We start from the raw sequence: 25,446 nt of genomic DNA, 5'->3' as shown, positions 1-25,446 counted from the left end.
CCACCACTTCAGCACGGGAAATCTGTCGCCCCTTCACGGCACTAGCGCAACCAGCCCGATGCCTTTTGCCTTCCCATGTGCTATTCTTAAACTACCCGAGCTGCTGCTGCCTCTCCTTAGAGAGAGCTGCTATTTGGTTAGCAAAATGGCACGAAGCCGACCTGCTGCTGCGAGGTGAGTGGGAGGAGGGGGAAGAGTATTTGGACCCGTTTGGGTACACAGAAAGCAATCGCTTGGCAGGATACTTGCAAAGCTGACATCGCTGTGATCATCTTAGCGGCGGGGGGGGGGGGGGGGGGGGGGAGGATTTAAAAAAAAAAAAAAAAGCCAAACAAAACACAGACCTGAACTAACCCGTCGCCCCGGGGCTCGGCCGGCGGCGGCCGGAGCGGCGAGAGCCGGGGGGCACCGGGGCTCGGCGGGTCGCCTCCACCGACACCGGGCGCGCCCGCCGCCGCCTCCGGGGCACCGGCTGCGGCACCTGCGGGCCCGCCGGGCCCAGGGCCTGCGGCGGCACCGGCACCGAGCGGCGCGGCCGAGCGGGGCGCGCCCGGGGCCCCGCCGCCACCCGGCCCGGCCCGACCCGTCCGCTCCGCAGAGGGCGCCGGGGCCCCGCCGCTCCCCTCTCGGGCCTGCAGGCGCCGCAGGCCGCAGCCCGGCCGGCCGCCACCCCCCCCCCCCCCCGGCAGCAGCCGCCCTCTGCGCCGGGCAGCGGCTCCCTCCGCCCCTCCGGGTCCGGCCGCGGCGCCGCGCACTCACCCGCACCCTGCCCAGGGCAGCCGGCTCCTCGGCGCGGGGCGACAGCGAGGACCAGAGCAGCAGCAGCCCCAAGAAGCTGCCCGCCAGCAGCACGGCGCGCAGCAGGAAGCCCAGTTTCAGCCGCATCCTCCCGCCCCGGCCCCAACCCCGGCCCCGGCCGCGCACGCAGCGCCCGGCCCCGCGCTCCGCCGGGGCTTCCGCCGCCGCTGCCCGCCCGCCCGCCGCGCCCCGTCCCCCGCTGCACGTACAAACTTTTTTTTTTTTCCCTCTTTCTTTTTCCCCCTCCCTCCCCCTCCGCTCTGTCCCTCCTCCCGCCCTGCCCTCCCCGCCTTGCCAAACTCCCCCGCCGCCGCCGCCCGGGCTCGCTGGCCCCCCGCTTCCCGGCTGCGCGCCGGGGCGATGCGGAGCAGGAAGTAGCCGCCGCGGGAGCCGCGCTTCCACGTGGCCGCCTTATAGCGGAGGGGGGGGGGAGACACGGGCGCGGGTCCGGTCCCGCGTGGGTCCGGCCGCGCGCGCTCCCGTGGCCAAGCCCCTTGGCGCGTGCCTGGCCCCGCAGGCCGGAGGGGGGGGGGTGGAGGGGTGTTCTGCCTGTCCCACCCCTAAAACGCTTGATTTTTGGATTCCCTGTGCACCTGTTGTGGGCCAAGATTGGGCGGGTGTTAGCTGAGCGCCCCTCGCTCCCTGGGGAGCTAAGGGGCAAGGAAGGGACAGCTCGGAGAGCTTGGCGCTTTGCTCACCTGGCTGTGCAACACACCTGGAGCTCACCGGCCGGGAACGATTTCGGTGCAAAATATTTATGGTTGTGATACACCGATGACACTGCCAGCCTATGGACAGGTATTGCATGCAACCTGGGCACAGCAGCGCTGGCGCATATCCAAAAGAGCCCATGAAGTCAGTGGGTTTTTCTTGAGGAGAGCAGATTAAGTAGGAGACTAGAGAGATGTTATCAGCCCTTAGCTTTGCATGTGCTTTGTTACTAGTTTTCTGCACTAAAAGCCAGGCATCCTACTTCTTCATCTGAATGTGGACAGGTTTTTGAAAAAAAACTGATTATTTGAACACCCCACAAAGCAACAATGTAGAAATAATACTTCCAGTGTAATAGTTCTTCCTTTTCTGAGCAGCAATATCCACTTGCTCTGACATTTTTCAGTTCCTTTTCCTTTATGCGCTCTGAGACTATCAGATCCAACAATCCTGAGCATGAACATTCAATGATAAACCCTATAGAAACAGAACAGGATATTACAGCATGAGCAGGATCGCTTTGGGAAAAAAAAAAGAAAGAAAAAAACTGTGACCTTTGCAGTTGACACACCTAGACACAGAGGTCTTTGTTTATTCATATAACTTGTACAAGTCCTGTAGCACCATGTGATTTTTCCCCATTCTCCAAGATCACGGTACAAGACATGGGCAAATGCAGCGTTTCAAGTGCAGGCAAAAGCCGTGAACCTTGCAGGCGCTTGCCCAACCCTGTGACTTCTCCAGGCCCGAAGGAGCGGTGCGTTCCCCAGAGCCCCCTCCCTGCTTGCGATTGCAGTAACGGCAGAAGCTTCTCATTAGAAAGTTTTACGTGCCCCTTTGCAGTCCGGTAGCGCTATCTGCACAGGATTGAGGGCTTGCTTGGTTTTAGCCAGGAGAGGCAATACTGCCGAGGTGCCCAGGCCTGACTGGAGCTCTTGGCTCGCTGAACCCAGGAGAAGAAGGCAGGTTGGAGTCACAAACTGAGACGCTCCACAACCGAAAAGGATGCAAATTTTCATTTTTTTTTTTATTTTAATAGAGACTTACCTTTTGCGGAAATTGCTGGATGGTTCATCCACACTTACCGCAGAAAGCTTCGCACTTGACAGTGAGCACAAGTTTTGCTGTGTTTTGCTTTTGGAAACCAAAAATCTCCCCATCAATGAATTCCCCTATTAACTGTGCTAAGACAGTAGTGTCTGCACCTGGCAGCTTAAAAAAACTGCCTCCCCCCCCCCTCCCCCAAAGAAAAGTAGTTGGCTGGAAAGCTGATGCCCACTGGGAGGCAGTGCGGGCCAACAGAGAAGATGGTAACAGCAGCCAACCTGCCTTTTCTGGAGGTGCCATTGAAGACTGCACAAGAAATCGTGTTTCAGTTTTACTATTAAACGTGCTTGTCCTCTACTCCAAGCCCTCCAAGACAGGGCACATCACCCACTTTTTTCCTGTATACAGGCAGTATAGTCTTAGTCTAGAAGTAAGAGACCTTGGCAGTAATTTTTTTTACTTGCTTACAGTTCTGTTCTGTTGAAGGTATTTATCCTCATTAAGGACTAACTGAGGTTTCAGATTCTGAACTCTTGGTTTCTCCTACACAGTAAAGTGTCTAAAAATATGTGTAGAACATATTTTGGCTCTTGCTGAATTCATACTGGCTAAGAAAAAAAATTCAAATGAAGTGGGCTTTGGGTTGGCGCCAATGACATCCAAAAACACTTTCTAAAGTCTTTTGCAGCCTGGAGAGAAAGAATTAAACTGGAAATTTTGAGTCTCTCAATTGAAAAATACTATATAAGCCAAAACGCTTTAACTCCCCAACCATCACTAAAACAAGAAACAATTCTGAATGTTATTAGGGAATTAATCAACTTCTGTTAGGCTGATATTCTGTCATTCCAATGTCTCTAACAGACGGGCAACTGTCAAAATGTTTGTATCCATATGTGGACATATCTACTGCTTGCTGCATTGAAATCATATGTTCACTTCCACATATGTCTCTAAATAAATTTCAGATGGTATTTAAGTCATTACAAACCATTGCTGCTCTTGAACTAGTGACCTATTATGACCTGGAGGTGAAGTATCCGATTACCAATCCCCTAAGCCATTCAACTGCCTTATTGCTAAGGATTTGGGGGATGGTATCTGGAGCAGGGTTGCTGGCAAATGCCAAAATCTTGCACAGTTGCTTGCATTGGAGAAGCATCAATATTTGGACAGGCCTCCTAACTATAGTCCTGAATGTTTGCCCATGATAAAGCATTCCAGCAGCACATTAATGCATTGTTTAAAGCCAAATTCCCATAAACTTTAATGCCTATCAAAACAAAAATTGTCTATTACGAAGTTGCACTACCACAAGCTCCTGTAAAGGCTTCACTGTACGTAAAAAAAGCCCATTTTGCCAGTATGCACTTTTTTTTCCAGACAACTCAGTTCTCCTTTGTAAAATCTGCCACTATGAGACCAAGTTCCCCTTCTGAGTGCTGAGAGCACAAAACACAAGTTTCTTCATGAACTTTTAAAACACATTCTTTGAAATTAGCAATGGATGGCAGACCTCAAACAATTTCACCTTTCTTAGAGTTTTCTGGAATTAATTGCCAAAAATTTCATTTAGTGCAATATTTCATTACATAGAATACTCTAGGTTTTGTATGTAACAGCAAACTTAGTCATGCTTTAATAATAATAATAATAATAATAATAAAATGCTGGAACATGTGAGCTAATAAACAATAGTTTGCTTTCCTAAACTGTGTACCCTGCGTACAAGTGGGCAGTTTATCTGGTTTCATTTTAACACACCTTTTAAAGGGTACTGGTATGTTATTCTTACGAATTGTATATTATAAATTACCATAATACATTTGTTGGCGTTATGATATATACCTTAAAGTGGGTTCCAACACAGGATCCCAAGCTCAGATGTGGAAGGGAGCTTTCGTAGCCTCATTACAGGTCAAAAAGAATAGACGGAAAGAAATGTTGCGTGGGAGGAGAAATCTGGTAATCGGGCAGACGATTTGCACAGTTTGATGACAGGCCCTGCGTTCTGGTCAGCCTGCTGCCGTTCTAGCTATCCTTATGTCGTGTGTTGTTAGGAAACAAAAGCAGCAACAAAAGCAAAAGCAGCAGCAGTGAGTCTGTAGTACTGCCCATGGTCATGCATGAGACATGCTCTGTCAGCAAGACAACTAGTCCTCAAACTATATTTTTGTGTCTCCTCCTACCTCTGCTCCGGTGAAAATTTTCAGCCCCTTTCAATCCCTTTCACCATCCCTTCCATTCTTCCAACTCCCCTCAGGTCGTTAAGGCTATTTGCGTTTAAATTGTCATCTGCAAGCAAAGCTTCAAATTTACATATTGCTATTTTGGATTGAAGGCAAACTCGCTATTGAAAGTTACGGAATACTTGCACAGAGCATTAGTGCTAGAGCAGATTATTAGTGCTGCTAGTACTGAAACCCAAGGGCTTTTCTGGGCAATCTGAGGTTTTTCAGCTGCTTAGGTTTGAGAACGCAGAAACGGAAAGTGTGGTTGGAGAAGTCTGGCCAGATCTACGTGACTGTCTGTTAAACAGGCTCGTACTCCCGTGTGACACCGTCACTGGCACTGAGAGCTTTGCAGAGAGACTCTGGATTAATGAGGCATTCACAGACTGGAGTATTCAGGAGGACAGAATTTGGCATACACTCTGATGGAGATGAAGATATGTATCTTTAAATATTTAAGATTTATGTATATTTAACTTCAGGGTTGGTAAAAAGGAACTGAATTCTAGCTTTTAAAATTCTTAATTAGTGTATTTGTTTTAAATGTACTTTATTCAAATAAATGGCTATCAGTAATACCTAATACCTGCTTTTGCCAGTTGGACTCAGGCTTCATCTTTACTGTTTTGTGTTCATGATTTGTAGTCTTTAGTAAGGTTCTTGCTATTTATTCTTATTTGTCTTTTTTCAAGGCAGACGTTTAGCAGCGCATGTCCTACCAAAAATCATTCTTCAGTGTTTCGTATTTGAATGAATACTTTTGGCATAGTGTAGTGTGCCTCCTTTGCTTTTCTGTCTGTCACTTTTACGAAGAACATGTTATGACATTCCTGTCATTAAATTTAGCCCCTATACTCCTGTTGTGTCTACTTAGTTCTCCTCCTGCAGCATCACCACTAGCTCATCCTATGTTTTACCGCACTGCAAGAGTGAGATCATTATTTTGCACTGGTCTGTATTCTGCCTGGGTCCTGAAGACCGGATTGTATGAAATCTGTACACTTCTTTCAGATGCACTGTCTGCTGCTGAGTACCACTAATGACACAGGGTATGTGAATGATATCGTATTATTACTACTGCTTTTGTCGAAAGAAATTTCACCTTTTTCAGCTTTTCAAGTCCTCCAAAAAATCCACGTTATGAGGCTTGCTGACAGGCCTTGAAAGACGTAGATCTCATCAAGCTAGTAGATCAAACGGTCTGTTACGTGGGCGTTTCATTTAAGTTAGGAGAGAATTGGAATGATTCTAAGCGTGGTTTAGCCATTTTAAAAGCAAAAGCAAAATATATATTTTAAATGACAGCTTTTTAGAAACTCTCATTTGTATTTTGAGGCAGATGTTAGTATTTAAGTATTATCAGACTATTGATAGTCTAACAAGTATCTGTCAGCTTAAGCATTATCAATTCAGTATCATACCTGCTATATTGGCTCTAGACCTCCAATGACAGTTTGACAGGCTTTTTCTTTAAAATACATTCTGTTATGTTTTTTGAAATTAAACAAAGCATAACCGTTGAATAAAACATTCTATTGTAAAGCATTACTGTAAAAATCCAGCCCAGTAAACAGGTTTATAAATGTTCACGAAAGTAGCAAAGCTGCATAACAGCACAGAGGTTAGACTGTGATTTCCAGATGGGGGTCCTCGAATGCCTTGGGAACAAAGGAGGTGTGTGGCCTGTTGTAAAGTGCCTGCGAGACACAAGGGAAATAAAGCCTGTGGCCGGTAAGCTTTAAGGGTTGCAGTACAGAGCCCTGTGCCTCCATCACAAATCTGTTCTTGGACATTGAGAGTCTTAGTAGCAATAAATCATAAAAATGTTACTAGACAGCTCCAAGCTTTATTACTTCTTTGCAGATTTTATAAACTAAATTTGATATTACAAGTGGTCGAGAACCAATGCTAGGGGGCTGAGTAGCCTCTATTCTTACTGAGTTGCTATTTGGAGAGAAGTCTTAAGGGAAAGTTTTTTTTCTGTTATGTATAATCTGACACTGAACTGTATTGATTATTAATTCAATGAAATTATTCAGTTATAAAAGGTATATTTTGTGGAATGCAGGCAGTAACAGCTGTTGGATCATCACACTGTACATATTCAAGACTTCTGCTAAATATAATCATAATGAAATAGGTTTTATGAGATTTTTGGTAGAGCATGGAGATGCATAATTTTGTGGAAGTTTCTGCCTTTTATCAGTTCCAAAGTTACTTAAAGATATTCTTAGCAGATACGAATTAAACAATTTCTAACTTGTACAGTTTTAGCTAAGGGATCAGTATAGCTACATGCACACATGCATACTTGTTTCAGCTCATTTTTATTTCAAGTATGTTTTCAGACCTTTTCCCAGAATTCAGGACTAAAACTAAAAACCTTTAGAGGAATAATTCCTAGACTTTTCTAAAAGACTTTGAAACAAAGGTGGAGAACTGTAATAAAGTCATCCTCCGGGCAAGCTTAACTCCATTGCTCCTTAGTCGCCTATGATTAGTAACAGTGACAACAGCAGGATCTCATCCATCTTCAAGTTTTCCAGATCTTTTGATCTGCTGCTATGCAACCCCTTTTTCTAATGTATAACTGCAAGGACTTAAAAACTATTTATGCGAGTAGTCCAACAAAGCAAAAAATTTTCTAAAATTCCCAGGTGCCTGCAGATAGCTAGAGGCAGATTTGTAGTTTGTACTTACATTTTATCATTGGCTTTGCTTTGAGTAGTTTGACCAACACAGGGACATCCTTTAGAACAAGGGCATTTAGAAGTTAACTGGAGCTTAATGAATCTTTTCCCACTTATTCCATAAGAGATTTGCTCTTAAAACACATTCAGTTGTGACTTGAGAAGAATGCTTGTGTAGAGGACGGTTATTCCAGTTAGCGTTATTTCACATTAGATTGTAGCAATTAATGATTTATTTTTACTCCCGTTCACTGACCCTGTGAGTAATGGAACCTGCTCTTATAAAACTTAGGCTAAAGTTGATCCCGTTTTTCATTTTCTATCAACAACTTTGATTTATTGGAATATATATAAAAATGAACACAACAACTGTGTAATTAATTGACCCTTTTCTGAGATGATGCCTTGGGACAAAGTAGAAGCTATAGGAAAATGGCATATCTGGTTAAAGCATGGTCATCCACAGCAGGGCTTTGGTAAACCATTGGTTAACTCATTACCAAGCCCAGGGAAAAACCTGTCTGACTTCCTATTAGCTAACAAGACACAGGAAGATGAAACATACTTCCAATACACTTTAGATTTAAACAAGCAGGATTATAATATAAATAAAAATTAACAAGTTGCCTCTCCTTCAGGCTTGTATCCAAAAGCTCCCTTCAGACTTGCCCTGCTAAGCCTTTGGTGTCAGAGCTGATTAGCACGAGGGAAGAGATAGAGGCGCTGCTCCTTGCAGCATTTAGGTCAGCGCTGGTACTCTCCGCCGTGTGTATCTAGGCCACGTCTAACTCGTCCCAGAATATTACATCGCTGCTGGATTACCTCTGGCAACGTCACCTACAGAAACCTGGCAGCAAAGGTTTTTTACCTTAGGGGAGGAATTTCCCCTTTTCTAAAGGCAAATGGAAGAGCTTTTGTAGTCTAACTATGTAATGTTTATGCAACAATTTACAGAGCCCTTAGGATAGGAAGTATTTAGTAGGGGTGAATATCTTCAGCTGAAATTAGTGGGATATTGCCACTGATTGTAGGAGAGCTGAGATTTCACCCCAGTTATGTTTAGGATAAAAATCTACAAATTGTGGCCTTCTCAGTTCTAAATTTGATGCTCTTATTTTTTATATTTCTAAGTCAAATGTGTGTACAAAGGCCAGAAAATACGTGAGATTTGCAAAGTAAAATAAGGAAAAAGTCAAAATGTCACCAAAAACCTACTGCGGATCAGGAGAAATTAAGGGGCCGAGCTCAATTTGTGCACTTTAACTGTACTCCAGAGTCCTCTCTGGTCATTGCTAGAATTATGTAAGCAGTCTGGAAATATGCTAGTCAGCTTAGCCAGGTACTTAAATCGAGACGGGCTGTCGCTGTGAAGTGGTGGATGCACAAATGCTGGTAAGTGAAAAATAACCCAGCACATTGATTGAACTAAGAACACGTCATTTCCACATTCTGTGTATCTGTCCATAAAAATCATAGTGCTAAAAATAGGCTTTAATTAGCAATGCATAATTTATAAGCAATTATGCGAGGTGCTGTCTTAAGCGATACCACATCTCCACCCAGCATATCTATATTTAGATCGCATCCTGAGGACATCGCAAAAAATTGTGATTTTTTAAATCAATGCTCTATAAGCATGTATTCATCTAGTATGTATACAGTCAGATGCTTTTTTTTATATCTGACGAGGAATTGCTGAAAGACAAGATACCTTATTACTTGTTACCTGTTCTTGAGTATCAATTAATACACCCTTAAAATATAGGCCAAGAACAACAGCACAGACATTTTTGTGATGGGTGAGGTATGTTTTTTAACCCCATCCTCAGTTTTTTGACTTATGTCTGCACAATCTTCCTTGTTTAAGCAGCAAAAAGTTTTTTATTGCATTTTATGCAACATTCTGTTGTCAAAATCCTCCTTTAGATACTTCTACTGATGAATGACATAATATTATAGACGTAAATACGATGCAGATTTTCACATACTTGTTTTTCTCTCCCATGTGGAGAGAATATACATATGAAAATAATCCATACTGAAACCTTTTTCCTTTTTTTCGAAATAGTCAAATCAGTGCCAATCACGATTTTTTGCCCGAGTTAATATTTGTCTGCCCTTCAAACGCGGACTGGTAGGTCAGATGATACCTGCATTAACATGCCCCACAACTACCTACTGTATTTACAAGTCCTCTTATGTTTTAGCTCACATGAAAACCACGAAAGTAGATTTTCTTAGATGTGGGGCGAATTTACCTGCAGCAAAGTACAAATGGACGTATCACAGATCACAGCAAAGGCTGTGGAAATGCCAAGCCCTGATGTCCTGAACTTACTGTTTTAGAATGACCCCATAGACAGACAGGCCACAAAGTAATGTGGTTTTGACAGGTAAAAATGCACACAGGCCGGTGATGTGATAGTAATATTATTCCAAGTGAGTGTTACAAGTTAAAATTCACATTGCTCCTCTGAGGTCCCCTACTGGGATACTGGACCTCACCCTGGGAGATGACAGCTAATCTTTTTCATCGCGTCCTGCCTGCCGAGCTGTAAGTCAGAGCCGTACCGGCGCGTGTCGCACCGCTGTCCCCCAAGGCAGATGGGCAGCCTGATGGGCTCTCCGACCTTGTGCGCTGAGGAAGGTACTGAAATAAGCTTCATGGTGTGGGACTGAGTACAGTTACCGAAAAAATACAGCGTGTTCGTCTTTTTGCTGTAGGGCTTTTACCTTTTCTTGTGTTTCACTGCGCTGTTTGAGCACTGCACAAGCTCTGGTTTGATCAGTGGGGCTGAGCAATAGGGAAAACACGGATGTACGAGCAGTATGAAAAAACTATAACCTTGCCATTCCCCATCACGTACGGTACCTACCAGGATGCCTCTTAATTTTTCCCCACTTTGTCTGATCAGCCTCTCAATTCAGCAGCATCCAGTAGCTGAGCAGGCAGACGACTGTTAGTGAAAGTTACTGTTATTGGAGTAAACTGTGGTCTTCATGATGTCGGCTTGATGAGGCAGAGGTAGATCGACACTAGGGAGAGGAGTTATCTGTGTGGCTTATACAAGCTCCGAGGGCAGAGTGTTATTGCTCTGTATACAGCAAAACAGCACAAATTTGATTCTCAAAAAGTATACTAGTCAGAGGTAGCTGAAAAAAATCTGGAATTTGGCCTCTCTTAGGCGTGATTTTCATTGTAGTACATACAGAAGTTAATTAAATATGTAATTAGTGCTTTACAATCCACACAGAGATGTGCAATTAATTTGGGCACAAGAGTGATCAGTAACTTGTATTCTCTGAAAGATTAAGTCTTTATAGTACACAAAATGTACACAATTACCTTTATATAAACTTTTACATTTTTCTTATGAGCTGCTGTTCAACTTGAAATATTAAAATACTTCATTGTGTGCCTCCCAGAAATTGCTTCATCCGGTAATGATGTCCTCTGTGATCACTCAGAGCTTCCACCGAAAGCCTCCTCTCCTACTCCTTCTCTTTTTTAGTCCGTTATTCCTTTTGCTCTCTCAAAAACTAATTGTTTTATACAATTTAAGTTCCTCCTCAGGTTCCAAACTTAATATCAGGATTTTCCATCTCCCTTTCAGTTTCCTGGTCAATTATTTGGATACAATTAAACAATTCTTTCTTTTCAACTATCCACAATAGTCTTCATTATGAAGGCAAATGGTTTCTTTCCTCCACAGTGCCATGAAGAGGAATAGCTATAGCAATAACAGTAATGTCTATACTGCCTATGTAAACTAAGTTGTTTGCAGAGAAAAATCCAGACCTTTTTAAAGATTTATTTTGGCATCGTGGCCGTCTCCATGCTACTTAGAGGTGCTGGAGAACTTTCTCTGCTGATCAAATGAGCTTTCTAGCTCTGTATAATGATACTGTCCTGTTGACAATGAATCCTGAGGCCTGGTACAAAAGCCAAATAATAGGCATATACATTCAATAAGTGGCTCTCAATAACTCCTGGTAGGCTAAATCCCTAACAAGTACCTGCCCACTACCAGAGCTCATGATCTGGGGGTAGCTTACCTCTGGACAACAGCACGTATCTTCATTACAACAGTCCTGATATTAAAGGTACCAACACCCGTACTCTAAATAAGTGGCAGATATCAAGCTGGCAAGTTTTCAAACGATTATATGAACCCACTCATCTCACGACAGAATTGAACCTGAGGGTTCAATCTGCTGATGATCACCCTGTTGAGCTTTGTGCTGAGGTGGGAGATGGTGCTTTTTTGTTTGTTTTGACATAACAAAGATCTGTCTACTGGCTGTCTACTGCTCGTTATCTCAGGCCTGCAACACTGTCCTATCCTGCCGGTAAATAAGAGTTACATAGCTAAAGAATAGCATTACTTAAATGAATCTGTCCAAACAAACACGGCAGAAACATCCGGTTTTCTTCATTCTCCTGTGGTATCATGTTTCAAATTCAATGCATTACTTTATGTATCCTGCTGTCAGTGACCATGAAACTCTCAGGGCTTGTCCGCTCTTCCTCTACGCTGACTGTGCGCTGAACATGGCACGGGCGCACCAAAGCAAGGAAAACAAAGTACGAGTAATCTTAGAAATTAGTCTGCTTAATGTCAGGACCTAGATGCCCTCGCCTTCCCGTTTTGAAATTCCGTTGTGCAAAATGCAAAAAGATCTGAGGAACCCTGCAGCATGGCAAGGGGGTACAAAGTCTGGATGCTATCAAGATGACCTGTTTCAGCCCATTATTTGTCTTTCCTTGCTTTCTTTTTTGCCTCCTACACTGCCTGTTGTGTGTCTTTGCCTAGCACACGCTAGGCTAGGCTGTCACTAGAGCTCCTACGGGACCCTGCATGCTTACTCAGGAGGGCTTATCTTGGAAGTAATCGAGATGTCGGGGACACGCACATGCAGGTGGATGCACACGTTGCTTACCCAGGAGTTCAAAAACACTTTCTATAGATACAAAAACCCAGCAGCAACTTCAAAAGGCGTCTCTGCACTAATTAGAGCCAGTATCTTTTGATATTCCAGAGCTTTCCTCATTACCTACAATCCCCCCCCTCCCAGTTTTAGCATTGACATCATCCTGTTTCTTTGAAAGCACATTGGAAAATGAGTTTGAAACTTGCTATCCATCTCTAAAGGGCTAATAAATCCTGTGACAATTTTTGTTTTCAATGAGCCAGCTTTCATTGCAAATCACTTACAGCTCCTATTACTGTTAAGCTGGTTAATTCTAAGACCCCTTAGGCTGAAATACCTGCAGCTGTTCAGTACCGTTGATTTGGTAGTTCATCTCTGAAAATAAGTACCTTTTGTGCATCAAACATTATATACGGTACTTTTTTCTAGCTACATTTTAATTGGCTTTCATCACAATTTTTATCCAATCGTTCTTAAGAACCGCAGGCCAGATGCTGAATATGTATAAATTATGCAGCTCCGAATACATCAAAGAAACTGTATTCATTTGTCCCAGGATTTGGCTTTTTACTTCCAGTTTTACCAGACTTTTCTTCAACTAATCCTGCAAATGCCTTAACCACATCCACTTCCTACTGTACCCCTCTCAATCCCTTTCAATTACCTCCTTCTTAACATATAACCCCTCAGTAATTCTTTCCTTTTAAATCCTTTTAAATCTTATTTTTTCTTCTTCATTTTTTTTTAAATTAGCTAATTGTTAGAAGCATTTGTAGCTCTTTGAAATTGTTCTTCTGAATGTATTGTGGTATGTTGACTCCAAGAGCTAAAGTTTCTAAGCAGCTTTCAGAATAATGAGATTTGTGTGCATGACTCCCTTGCACTGCTTTGAAGATTTACTCTTCAGAGTTAAAAGATTTTTCAAAAATCAGTTTCTTTGTGGTATTCACTTGTAAACACTCTCCTCAGAGTATGCATCCTTTACGGTACAGTCAGTCTTTTCCCCTCCAAGGTATTTGTTGTGCCGAAGAGCTTGTGACTCTATACCCTTACCATGTAATTTTTTAACTTAAGGGCGTGCCATCCTTAACAGTAGCTGATGTACTCTGCAGTTTTTCTCCAGTTTGCCTCCAGTTGGCACTTAGCATTTGTACACGTGGAATATTTGCACTGCACATTCATTTAACAAAAGTCTTATTCTGTTTCTCTACGTGACCAGCATTTCCCACTGATAAGTGGCGGTAACTTGTAGACTTCTTACATAAAGGGTCAGTCCTATCCGAAATGGTGTACGCATGCACTGCATAGTTTTCTAAGTTAGCAAAGCCTAAAAGCATTCGTCTAAAATGCCTCATTTGTGCAGGCTGGCTTGGTTGTCACAATGTTCCTGGCATTTTATAGTTTGTTATATCTTGTTCCATTAGTGCATATCAACTATTTCAAATCTCGTGACAAGTAAATCTACCTGGAAACTAATTACTGCATGCAGCATGCTTGATGTAGTAATTTGGGTTTAGTTTGCTGAGCCCGTGCTTGGGTAACTTGGTTCACTTTTCCATTTATGCTTTGGCACAGCTATTTACCTGTGACACGTGGCTGATTGACTGTGCCAAACAAGGTGCGTCGGTTTTGTTTATTGCGCTAGTTGGTTCAGGAGTATTTGCATTGTCTTAAATAACTCCGGCACTCCTTCGCCCGCGCCCGCAGCTGCCATGTGCTCTTGCCGGTTACTGTAGGCCGCCCATTAGTCTTCAGTCCAAAGTTGGCAGCTCCCTGATATCAATCAGAAATTATTCCTTTATTGTTGCTTTGTTTCTCCTTTACTTTCATTCCTCACAGCGCAACTAAAGCACCTTTTTAGCTCTTTCTGGTATTTTCTTCAGAGCTAGTCAAAGCACGTGCTGAAGCCTTCTGCACCCACATAAAGCATATTATCCCGCTGCTCCCTGCATACACCACGCTGTAGTCAGCAGTCCAAGCTTCTGCCCCAGGGGCAGCTCTTATGTTCACTAGCGCAATAACTACATGAAACATCATTACAAATAATTGGAGAAGAGGAATTCTAAGTAAGTCTTTCCCCCCCCCCCCCCCCATGTGGAAGGAAGGTAGAAAGAGGACATGAAATGCAGGAAAAGGATATACAGCATATGTGTAGGTTTTCCTGCTTGGCCTCAATCGCTCCCCCTCTCTCCCAGGAACTACCCTGTCATCATAAAGTTATACACAAGCCTAAGCCATCATTTGAGAACCACAGTACTAAGGCTTGTGCTTGGTCTGTGCTTCACATGTTTTCACATTGCCTGAAGCTGTATAAATGTATTCGCTTCTCCATAATTAAGAGGGCAATAACTGCTGATTGGCTGTAACTGGTCCCTGAAGAAAAAATATCAGCCTTTTAGCTGCAGACTTCTTAAAGCCTCTGGAAATACTATGGTTGCAAGAATAACATGTATTACAGATAGATAAGAAAAGCTGAAAGACAGAGAGATAGAAAGATAAAGCATAAAGAAAAAATAAGATTGTTGAGTGTGTCTGCATTTTAAGGTGCTTAAACATCGTTATTTTCAACCATGTTCAGTTTCTTCCTTGTAACAACTATGCTTTTCTAATTATTTTAAAATCCTTAAGCTATCGGTAGGATGACTTTAACTCCCATACTTACTTTGTAGGCATTTGAAAGTTGAAGTTTCCTGTATTCAGACCCATCTGAATGGTTCTGGATACTTCCTTGGCGCGCTCCAAGAGTGGACGACTCCGCATGGTGCTGAGGCTGTGGCTGCATCCTGAGCAGCACGCGTCCCCATCCAGCACCTTCTGTGCAATACGGCAGGCGGGCTGCGCTTCATCTCCCAGCGCAGCGGTGCTGCTTGGCGTAGCCTCTTTAAGAGCAACGAAGGACGGGAGACCTAGAACCAGGCTTTTGTCCTTTGGACAGCAAAACGTTACGGCTCAGTAAGCCAGGGCGTGTGTACTCACTGCGCGTTCAGCCTCTGCCTTGTCTTAACCCCATATACACGCTCGGGGAAAACAGGTATCATCAGGTTCAGCTGTAGTTTATACGGGATTAGGAAAGAATTACACAAATGCTTTAAACACAAGAACGAGCTCCTGTAATCATATCTGACCGTAAGCATGGCAGGGCGCGTCAAAAATTTTGCTTTGAAAAGCCATCCAACCACAGGATGATCCTGCCCAGATCGGGCAAACGGACCCAAATGAGAAAAAAAATTGAATTTGTTTTTAAAATGCTCTTATTTCCGCTCTGTTTGAAAGCCAGCACCACTGAATGTCTTCGCCATTCTGAATCGTTCCTTAACTGACCTCTGGCACGGTGCCACCTCACTCTTAAAAACCAGCTGAATTAATAAAAAATTGTATTTAACTCAAACTGAAAAAAAAAAAACAGAGCTTCCACCGCGTTAAGCCAGTTTATGATATGGTATCTGCAGCAGCAAACACTGGCTGCCCTGCCACGCGTAGTCCCAGCTCCTCGTCTGTTCAAGTTTCACAGTGGGAACTGTTAGGGGAAAGTTTTCCATCGTGAAGAATGAGGAGGCAAAGAAAAAAAATACCCCTTTTTCCCCCCAAAAAACCAGAAGCTGGCTCAATGCTCAGGCATACTGTAAACGGCTTCAGTCAAATTAGCCAGGAGGGGTTAAAGCCATGCAAATGAAAACTGCTGAAAACGGGCTATGCTGGGTTCAATCTCCATGTCTGCCGTGCGGCGGTCGCCTTTCTTGCACAGGTTGTGCCCTAAACCAGGGGAAGGGGACGGACCGCAGAGCTGGAGCAGATGGCGAGGGCGCGAAGGGGTGCCCAATCCTCTGGCAACATTCAGGCTCTGAGTAAATAAGTGACTCCGGAGCTCTTTGAAACGCTCCCCTCCAGTTCGACCCCTCAGTCGGAGGCAAACTCGTGCCGCCTGTCGTAAGAGGTAGTCGGAGGGCTAGGTTGGCTTTCACCATCTCAGATCTGGCATTTTAAGCAGAGTCCCTGCAGGCAGCTTCCTGTGTTTTAGAGCCACTCTGTTAACCGCTAGAACGGGAGCATGCGGAAAACAACCTGAAGGAAAGCCGTTTTTCTTTTTGCTGCCAGCTCTTGCAACTTTGGGGCCTTTTCCTTAAGGCTGAGGTTCTCGCAGCTACCTAAATAATAACTTCTAGCCATGACAAGCGAAGAAAAACAAAATCCTCCCATCCTCACTCCCAAAACCCTATCTCCACTCCCCCAAACCTGCTGGGAGTTCAAATAGCCATAAAACCAGCATAAAAAACGTTAAGACTACACTTCATGAGGCAAACTTGTGAATTTTGGATGCTTGCCACTGGCAAACCTTTTTTTCTTTCCAGCTTTAGAATTATGCCTCTTCCTCTTTATTTCTTCCTCCCCTTGGAGAGAATGAAGCTCCTGACCCTTTCGAAAGGTATCTGGTGAGCTTTGCTGGACGTGGCTGGCTTTGTCAGCAGGGAGCACTTTGCCATGGCAGTGAGACCCAAAGCCACTCTTCCAGTCTGCCCAGGTCGGGGTGGGGGGGATTTCTTCTCGGGCATCACTATCAAAGTCATGACTGCAATTGCACGAAGCCTCCAGGTCTCACAAGGACATATGTTCTGCCTGGGTTATCTGAGGCAGCATCCCCTGTTGCAGATGATAGACATGTAAATAGTTTATGGAGCAAGTTACTCGTTTGTTAGCGTGGTGACTCAACTAGCAGCCAAATGTAGTTCTCTCTTCCTTTATTCTCCCTCTACAGTGCTTCTGCCACCTGGTCCTTCCTAGGGGTGTTTCTCATCCTACATGGCTAGTGTACCTCGCCATGGCAGCGCGCCCATCCAGTACACACGTTATAGATGGAAAGGAGTAAACAGGAAATCTCCGTTTAACTAATGGAGAAGAAAAAGGAGGGGGGGGCTGCACTTGATCTGTCTTGGCAGCTCCAACAGACTGGTATCGATTATTTGCACCCAAGAACTGAGAGAGGGAAAAGATCATCAGTGAAGGAGAATGTTTTTATACCTTTCAATCTTAGGGGACTAGGCTTTTTTCTACTTTACGTCTTCATGTTTTTGATGTAGTTGGAAAAACCGATCTCTGTCTCCTGTTTGCCAATAAAGCAACATATTTTAAAAGAAAAATCAATGTGTGCTATGATGGTATTCATTTGCACTTTAATTTCCTTTGATATGGAAAGTCAAATAAGTAATTTGTTCACTAGCAATAAAGTTTTACAGTTTGCTCACTTTGCCTCTGCTCGATGGTAATAAAGAATGCTTGTGGAGGGAGTCTTCAGAGCTCAAAATAGACTTCAGAATATTGACAGCTTCGTGCAGCCTTCTTGGTGCTATTACTTTCCTCTCAGTACCTATATCTTTGTTCTTTGATTGCTTTTTTATTGCCAAGGTGCTGCATAAAATTATATTTTGCACCATATCCAGGCCACAGCTGTGATCATCTCTAGCAGATGTTCCTTAGTCAAATGTCTGAGCAAAACTTCATATTTACCAAGGAAGTTATTCTGTCTACTTCCTTGAACCGTGGTGGGCTCCAAAACAAACCCAGGTGAAGTCACTCAGAAATCTGAAGTGAGGGAGCGCTGCTGGATGTATTTGAGAAGCAAAGCAGTATAGGAAGAGATCAAAGAAACAGCAAAGCGAGCACCAGAGCAGGAGCTCTGACGTTGGGACCCTGAAAGAAGCCTGGAGCGAATATCAGACTGGGCCTTGGATAAAAGAGCTCCAGTTGAGAACAAAGGACTCATTAGGTTCCTACTGTATGCAGTGAAACCATTCTTGATAGCCTTTGTCCTCCCTTTTGTTTGTGTTCGAGAAACATCTTGTTCCAGCACTTCTACATGCAAGAACTTATGGGGTCCTGAAGTTTTAGCTAGCCACATGCCAAAAGGGGTAACTACACTGAATGGCTTGCTTTCCCATCCTAATACGAGATCTTGCAGCTTCAGACTTTAAAAGATATCTGTACATTCACTTGAGCTTCACTGCTAGTTTCTTCCGTGTACGAACTTGGCTTTTGCATTCGGTTTCAGAGGTGTCCTTGCTGTCATCATCCAAATGCTGCTTGACCTATTTGGTTAGTCTTGTATTAACTCGTCCTGGAGCTTTTGTATTGATAAATCAGGTATGTATTTGGTTTCTTCAGACCTTAACGTGGCAATAAACAGAAACAGCAACAGTTAAATAAGGAGGACTTAAATGCGCAGCTCAGGCACAGTTATTTGTCTATTCCCAGACTAGAGTATTATTTGGTTGCTGCTCAAAATCTCATGCTGCCAATAGTGATGTACCAATACTGTAGGAGTTCATTTGTTTTCAAGGATTTTGTTGGTGCAAGGTTTGGTTTGTCTAATGGGGAGAAAATATTTCCGTTGTTGTTGCTGAGTATCATGTAATTTATCTGCAGATATCTGTACTGTTTGGCCGTTTTGACTGGAGAGATCCAGACGGTTTAACTCCTAATCCAGGTCCCTGCTTATAGACTGAGAAGAGATAGGGCAGCTGAATTAACTCTGTGTCCCAGCAGGGGTTTGACAGGGACTGCAAGGTGCTACCTTTTGCCTGGTTGAGGAACACTTCATTTTTGATCTCTCATTTATCCAGCTACCCTGTTTAAAAGGGTCCGGTTTCTTTCAAAATACAGAAAAGCAAACACTTTTCTTCCTCCAGTCCCCTCTCCTCTGCCACAGATAAAAAAATCTAAAAACCCAAAGAGACCATGGTGGAGAGGCAGGTCACTACATGGTGGTTAATACTGGTTATGTGCCCTGCCCAACTACTCAGTAGTATAATTTGATCTGGGTCAGATGTGGGCATATCATTGTACTTCTGTTCAGTTAAGCAGCATGCACAATGTGACGGTTATTCAGGCCTTATATTTATATACCTTTTGGGAAAAGGATTATACCTGCTTCCTCATAATTGCATACAGACAGCCTTTTTTTTTTTTTTTTTTTTTAAATCTGCAGATTGTGCTGCAGATCAGCGCTCTGCCTCGTGAGGCCGCGGTGTTTCTCGTGCAGCATTAGGCGCTCAGCGGCAGGATTTACTGCATTGCTGAGTCACAGCCCGCCGGAGCTTGTCCATGCTTGGGCCCGAGATGCGCGACAAGCTCTGCCCCGGCCCGCTCGGGAGGTAGCGCAGGTGAGCGGGACCTGTGCAGGTGGCCAGAAAGGGAGAGGTTGTATCGCAATTTATCTATGCAAGTGCATCAGGAGGACACAGAGATTAAAACAACAAATGCTTCTGCTTAAATTTCACAGCTCATTATGTCATCGCATACATTTTCTGGGTAAAGATGCTGAATCCTAGATCTCTAACAGGGAGAAGCAAAAAAAAAAGGAAAAAGAGGGAGGTGGGGGCCACCAGGAGCCGTGGCAGCCCCGCTCCAAACAGTGGCGCGGCTCAGTCTCGGCGATGGTGACCACCAAGCTGCACTGCATTGGACGTGCTGCTGCTTGTGACATTTTCTCACTGAATTCCTCAGGTCATATTAGTTCTTGTTCAGGGTATCAGATACCACTTGCATAATGTATACCCTTTGCTTTGCTCTCAAGAAAGTAGGAGCAAATTTTGCCCACAAAAAAACTAATATCACTCTTCTGAAGAGCTCAAATGCAATTTAAGGCTGTTTTGCCTATTATGCAAAAAATATCCCACAGCTCAAAAGGAAAGTTAAGCTTTTATAATTTTTTTCATATATTTTCATTTTTTACATTAAAAAACATGAATATGAATATTTTCCCTAGGGTTCATGTTCTGCCTTGGAGTATGAATTTCAAGTTAGAAAATAACTAGCCAAAGCATTGTTATCTCTGCATGAAATAAAGTCAGTTACAAGACAGGGTCTGTTGGCTTTAGCAAAATTAATATCTAACAAGACAAATTCAGTTGGAAAAAAGTGGGTAGAGAAAGAGATTTTTCAAAGCCTGCACCTCCAAGCAGCACACTTTTTGGCTCCAGTCATACTGCTGTCTCCTGCCTAGATATAGGAACCTAAACTATTGCCAGCCCTCCATTGAAAGCTCACCTGCTAAGGTCCATCTTAGGAGCTCTTCTATATTCAATTAACTTCACTGTAATGTTAAAGTATGTGCTTTGGCGTGCTTGTTTAAAGAGTGCTCTTCAAATACCTCTCTGTGCCAGTAAACCAAACATTTGTGCATAGCAAGAGATTATTAATAGGGTACCTGTGAATTCAGTATCTTTTGCTTCATTATAGATAGGGCAAAAACACCTAATTACTTAAGCCTCCTTTTTATAATAGAAAAATTGACTGTGTAAGTAGTGAGACCCCGCAGTTCCTCAGCTGTTTAGACAAAAGCGCGTTCTGTTGTTTATGCAAAGTAAACATTACTGTCACATTTTTGCGTGTATAACATTAAATAGCGCAACAATTTCCTATTCTCTTTCTCTGCAAGCTCCATCTTCTTGGATAGAAGCCAAGCCTGAACAGGTATTCTCCCGTTAAATTATATTTTATTAAGAAATAGCTGATTCCTTGTCCCCACCACACGAGCAGCTGCAGCTCACAGCCAGATTCACAAACTGTCCACGCACAGCAGAGCCCAAGAGCCTTCCCTGGGGCTTGGCTTCACTTATGGGAAAGTCTCCATGCAAGTAAGCTAACAGTTAGTCCTTGCACACAGCTGTTGCTTCCACAATTAATAAAGCTTTAAGAAAGGTCTGCAGGGTTCATTGCAATATAGCTCTGGTACTCAATGCACTCTAACATTGGCCGTACAAAACTCCCTTATGAAAATTCACTCTGCTCATGCAACATAGACAGATCAAGTGACTGCATGCCTGCTTTGCCCAAAGGCTGTTTCTTAATCAGACTTTTCCTAGCCTTTCTTACATCCTGTTGCATTCTCCCCTCACGCTCTCACTACCTGCATGTGATCATCAGCTCTTTGGAAAAACGCAGTCAGTGAAAGGCGTTGGGAGTTTTTTCCTTGACTGATTGATTAAGGAGCTGATGAATTTTTCTGGAGGGAGAGGGGGAGAGATAGAGAGAAGTAAAGGGATAAGGTGTACTCTCAGTGAAAATATTCTTGTTTGGTAAATGGTCAAAGACCACTAATAATAACAAACAGAAAGAGGTGCAGTTTTCTACCTTGCTTACAAACAGAATGCTTATGGACCTCTGCTGTTAGCCCTCACCAGAGAAGTGAATAAAGCCTCTGATCGGTTTAAAAAAAATTCCTCCGCCAAAAAAACACAAAAAAACTCTGCACATCTTACATGACATACGCTATAAAAACTCAACTGTACATCTGCTTCTGGAAGAATATAAGTTTGAAGATATGACATGGCCAAAAACTAGTCATTTTACCAAAACCTCTGAAAACTTAACACATATATGAAAACTTTAGCTAAAAATCAAGCTATAAACTTTAAATATATTCATATGCAGCCAAAAGTCACCTTAAATTGCTGTTAAGCTGTCTATAAATTGCTGCTCTTTTGGGAAAACACGTATTTTGTAATATATTGTTTCCTCTTCTTTTGAAATGCAAACTCTTTTCTATGCATTTTTTTCCAGTGGGCTACTATATTTGCATATACCAAGCACTGTGCTCAAATACCAAGAATATTATGGAAGACAAATAAGAGAAAATGTTTAGTTCACATTGTGTCAACATACGCTTTTAAGAGAAAAACGTTACTCTAGGTGTATCTTGACGGAAGCTCTCTCAAGGGAACTGCAAACATCATACGCCTCAGTCACAGCCAGACTTTCTTTAATTTCTTCACACACTTTTCAACAATTCTGTCCTGAGAACCAATGCAGCATCAATCTTTTAAGGCTAATCTAACTGCAGAGCATCTCAATAAATGGTTAGATGAAAAGCTGATGAAGAAGGAAGAGTTCTTGCAGGGAACAAAGGCTCAGCACCACTCACTCTTACCAATAGCAGAAAGCCTGGGGCAGGGGGAAGGGGGAATCTCTCCTTCAGCTGCTACTGGTTAGGGCTTAACCAGAGCAGAGCCACTCTAGCACGAAGCAAGGAGAAAGTGTACCCTGTAAATCTCCAATTTGCATACAAAATTATCAGAGGTAACAACCAAGCAGTATGATTCCTCTATGTAAAAAACATGAATGACTTGAAATTTCTATTTTTCGCTCTGCACTTAGTGGAAGATTACCAAAACGTGGTAGCTCCTAATACAATATTTGCTCTTCTAGTGCTTTGTATTTCTTAATGTAAAAGGTATGTCAGAAAGATAGAAGAGGCAAGAAGTTGTGCTCAAAGCTTATAACAAAGTACTAAACTCTCTTGCAATTACACCAAAAATGTTTTGTGAGAAATATATGCCAAACCACCATGCAACATCATATTTTTCCAGACATGCTATCAGCCAACACACATGGAGCTACTAATTTTTTTTTCTCCTGTGGCTCACCCTTGTTGCCCATCAGCCTAAGAGACTACTGGTACTGCCTATACTGCAAGGAAAGTGTCTTCTTACCTTGGCAGACATCGCAAAGGACATAGCAGCGACACAAATAGCAGCATTGCGTACGCTGATATGCAGGTGGAAGTGGAAGCCGTGCCATTTTGCTTCTACTCAGCAAAGCACACATCACACCTCTCTCTTTACCAAGTGGTCAGCATGCAGATATGGCGGGCTGGTGATTCTTGAGCTCAAGAAATCTGACCTGGAAACCTGGAAAGCAGGTCAGATTCTCCTAGTATGGCAGGGGCACCGACCTTTATTTAGTAGCACGCAATCTGGAGGAAATAAATTGTAGCCAGTAAATGCAGCAGCAAAAGGTCATGCAGCTTGCCATGCATTTTTATAGTCCTCTCTCGATGGCTGATCAAGACCTGCATAGCAGTCAGCTGGTGTCCCTTGTTGGTGATACATTCACGAGCTCTTGGAAGCTGAAACATTTGACTCCTCAGTGAATCACATGGCAATTTTGTCTTCCCACCCTCCCCTATCTCCCCACCTTTCCTTCCCCAACTTAGCAGTTATTTCGGGAACAGTTAAATGCATGGTTCTTGCTCTCAGGCCGAAGCAAATGACATCAGAAGCTCCCTTACAACTGGCCACCGTCAAATAGTTTAGTCACTGACCTGTAGCATTACAGTCCGGCAGTCTGGTTTTGGGTTGGCACAGCTTCCCTTTGGTTGCATGTCCCAGTGCATGGAGAGTCAGCGACGCGTCCTCCCAGAGGGCTGTCAACGCAGGTTTCTTGGCATCGAAGAGGTGGAGCCGCAGCTGGTCCCTAGTTCGGCAGTGCAAACAGGAGCCCCTGAATCAGAGCGGCTCAAGAAATTGCGCGCAAGCCTGTGAGGTGCACGTGTGCCCCGTGGGACAGGCAGTGGCTGCGCAGGACAGGTGAGGAGCTAGCACTGGGGTTGCTCTGGAGTAGACAGGTGGCAGCCATCCCCTCCCGGCTCCTGTGCTGCCGTCCCCGTGGTCCTGCTGGTGCTGGCAGGGACACCCACACGAGCTGGGGTGCCGGTGAGCCGAAGCAAGGGTGTCAGGGAAGAGATGCACCTACAATGCATCAGCCAGGCTCAATGCAGGCTCTGGCAAGTTCCAAGGAGGTTGGGATAACCCAGGAGTTGGGATACAGTGTTGGTCTCCTGGTCTAGGTCTGGCAGCAGCTGCTAAGCCCGTTCCTGCCACAGAGGGCAACGAGCCGTTCGCTTGTAGGTACCACTCCTGGGGTAGTGCCGTTGGCTGCGCTTTCTCTGTTCTTCCTGCTTGTCTGTCTGTCGGTCTGTCTGTCACTTTCCTTCTGCATGTCAGTTTTGTCGCCCATCCCAACTAGAATAAAAGTTTACCCTGCAAGTCCTTAAAGTGTAAGCTTACTTGTTCCCAACTGGGAAACATGCTCAAAAAGCATAGTAGCGAAAGTCTCATAAAAGACTGTGGTTAAAAAAAAAAAAAAGACTTTTTTTCCTCATTAAGCCTGCAAATTGTACAACCACAGAAACACAACCATCTGAGCAGATGCTCTCTTCTGTTCCAGCTCCCCAAAGCTTTCAGCCTAAAAAGTCACAGCGATTCCCTTTTCAGGTTGAGGAGAAGAGGCTGCCGTGGACCAAGTGTGCAAGACGACTCCACGCCCAGCTGGATGTTTGTTGACCACAGCTATAGCAATAGCAATGGTGCGCATGGGTGAGATTTCACAGACCTCCGTAGGGAATTACAGGTCAGCAAAGCAACCGTGTAAATGCTACCGTTGAGCTAATGAGCAGCTCGTGTACAGAGCTGGTGCATGAACTGGTGGTGAAGCCTGGCTTGGATTACTCCCGTTTCCAGACCAGCGGTCAAATGCACAGCATTGACTGCCACCCTGAATTAAAAGAAGAGCTGAAGTAGAAGCCTCCTTAATGTGCTCTTCCTGCACTGAAATTTTGCATTTTGAAGTGATAGGAAGGAGAAGGGCAGCAAATAGGATATCAGAACTAAAGAATAGGAAAGGCTCCTGAGTGATCTTAGAGAACGAGCACTTCATACTAAAAAATGAGGAGGAGGGGGGCAATAACAATCACACCAATCTCATCTTGGGCACAGTGGAGGAACTGATAATGTCTTTGCTTTATAAAGTCAGAATTTCCCTTGGAGAATATATACCTTTCAATTAACATTCAGGTCGCTTGAAAAAGAAGAAGAACAGAAAGTATGGAAGTAGTACAAAACTCTCCTTTTTAAAATAAGTAAAGAAATATGTGAGACAAAACTGTCAGCTCCACTTGGTTGTATTAATGTACTTAGTACTCACTGATGATGCTTACATAGAGGTTACCCTTAAAATTTTTGCCCCAGATTAAGCCTTTATTTTAAATTTGTACCATTTATGTGCATGTTTCTTGGCTAACAGTTTAATCTTCTGTATTTCCTATATATTACTTTTAACACACTGCAGGTTACGAGCCATCTAGCTCTATAACCAGTCAGAATAGCTACGCAGAGAACAGGCTGAGTTTTACTGAGTTAAAGCTTTCAAAAGAGAAGAGTTCTATTAAGTTAAAGGCTTAGTTTGATTGAAATAAATGGAAAGGT

At 43.7% G+C, this 25,446-nt stretch overlaps 1 protein-coding gene and 1 long non-coding RNA gene across 3 annotated transcripts in view; one reads left to right on the top strand and one right to left on the bottom strand.

Annotated features, from left to right (window-relative positions):
• The window catches only part of GALNT7 (polypeptide N-acetylgalactosaminyltransferase 7), a 77,827-nt gene extending 76,891 nt beyond the window's left edge, over positions 1 to 936 (bottom strand). The window contains exon 1 of one of the 2 annotated variants that reach the window (XM_068942502.1): positions 760 to 936. In XM_068942502.1, coding sequence (XP_068798603.1) covers positions 760 to 885 — 126 coding nt within the window. In that variant the 5' untranslated portion in view covers positions 886 to 936. The remainder of the gene's footprint in view (positions 1 to 759) is intronic. The other variant, XM_068942503.1, reaches the window with a different exon arrangement.
• LOC138067195 (uncharacterized) lies at positions 103 to 24,495 on the top strand. The gene is made up of 3 exons (XR_011141021.1): positions 103 to 174; positions 20,841 to 20,875; positions 24,457 to 24,495. It is a non-coding gene; the product is annotated as an uncharacterized lncRNA (long non-coding RNA).
• Positions 24,496 to 25,446: the final 951 nt, after the last annotated feature.

This window comes from Struthio camelus, chromosome 4, assembly GCF_040807025.1.
Source record: "Struthio camelus isolate bStrCam1 chromosome 4, bStrCam1.hap1, whole genome shotgun sequence".
In the NCBI taxonomy this organism is placed as follows: Eukaryota; Metazoa; Chordata; class Aves; order Struthioniformes; family Struthionidae; genus Struthio; species Struthio camelus.
Note: the sequence above shows the minus strand (reverse complement) of the source record. Positions and strands in the feature narration are given on the sequence as shown.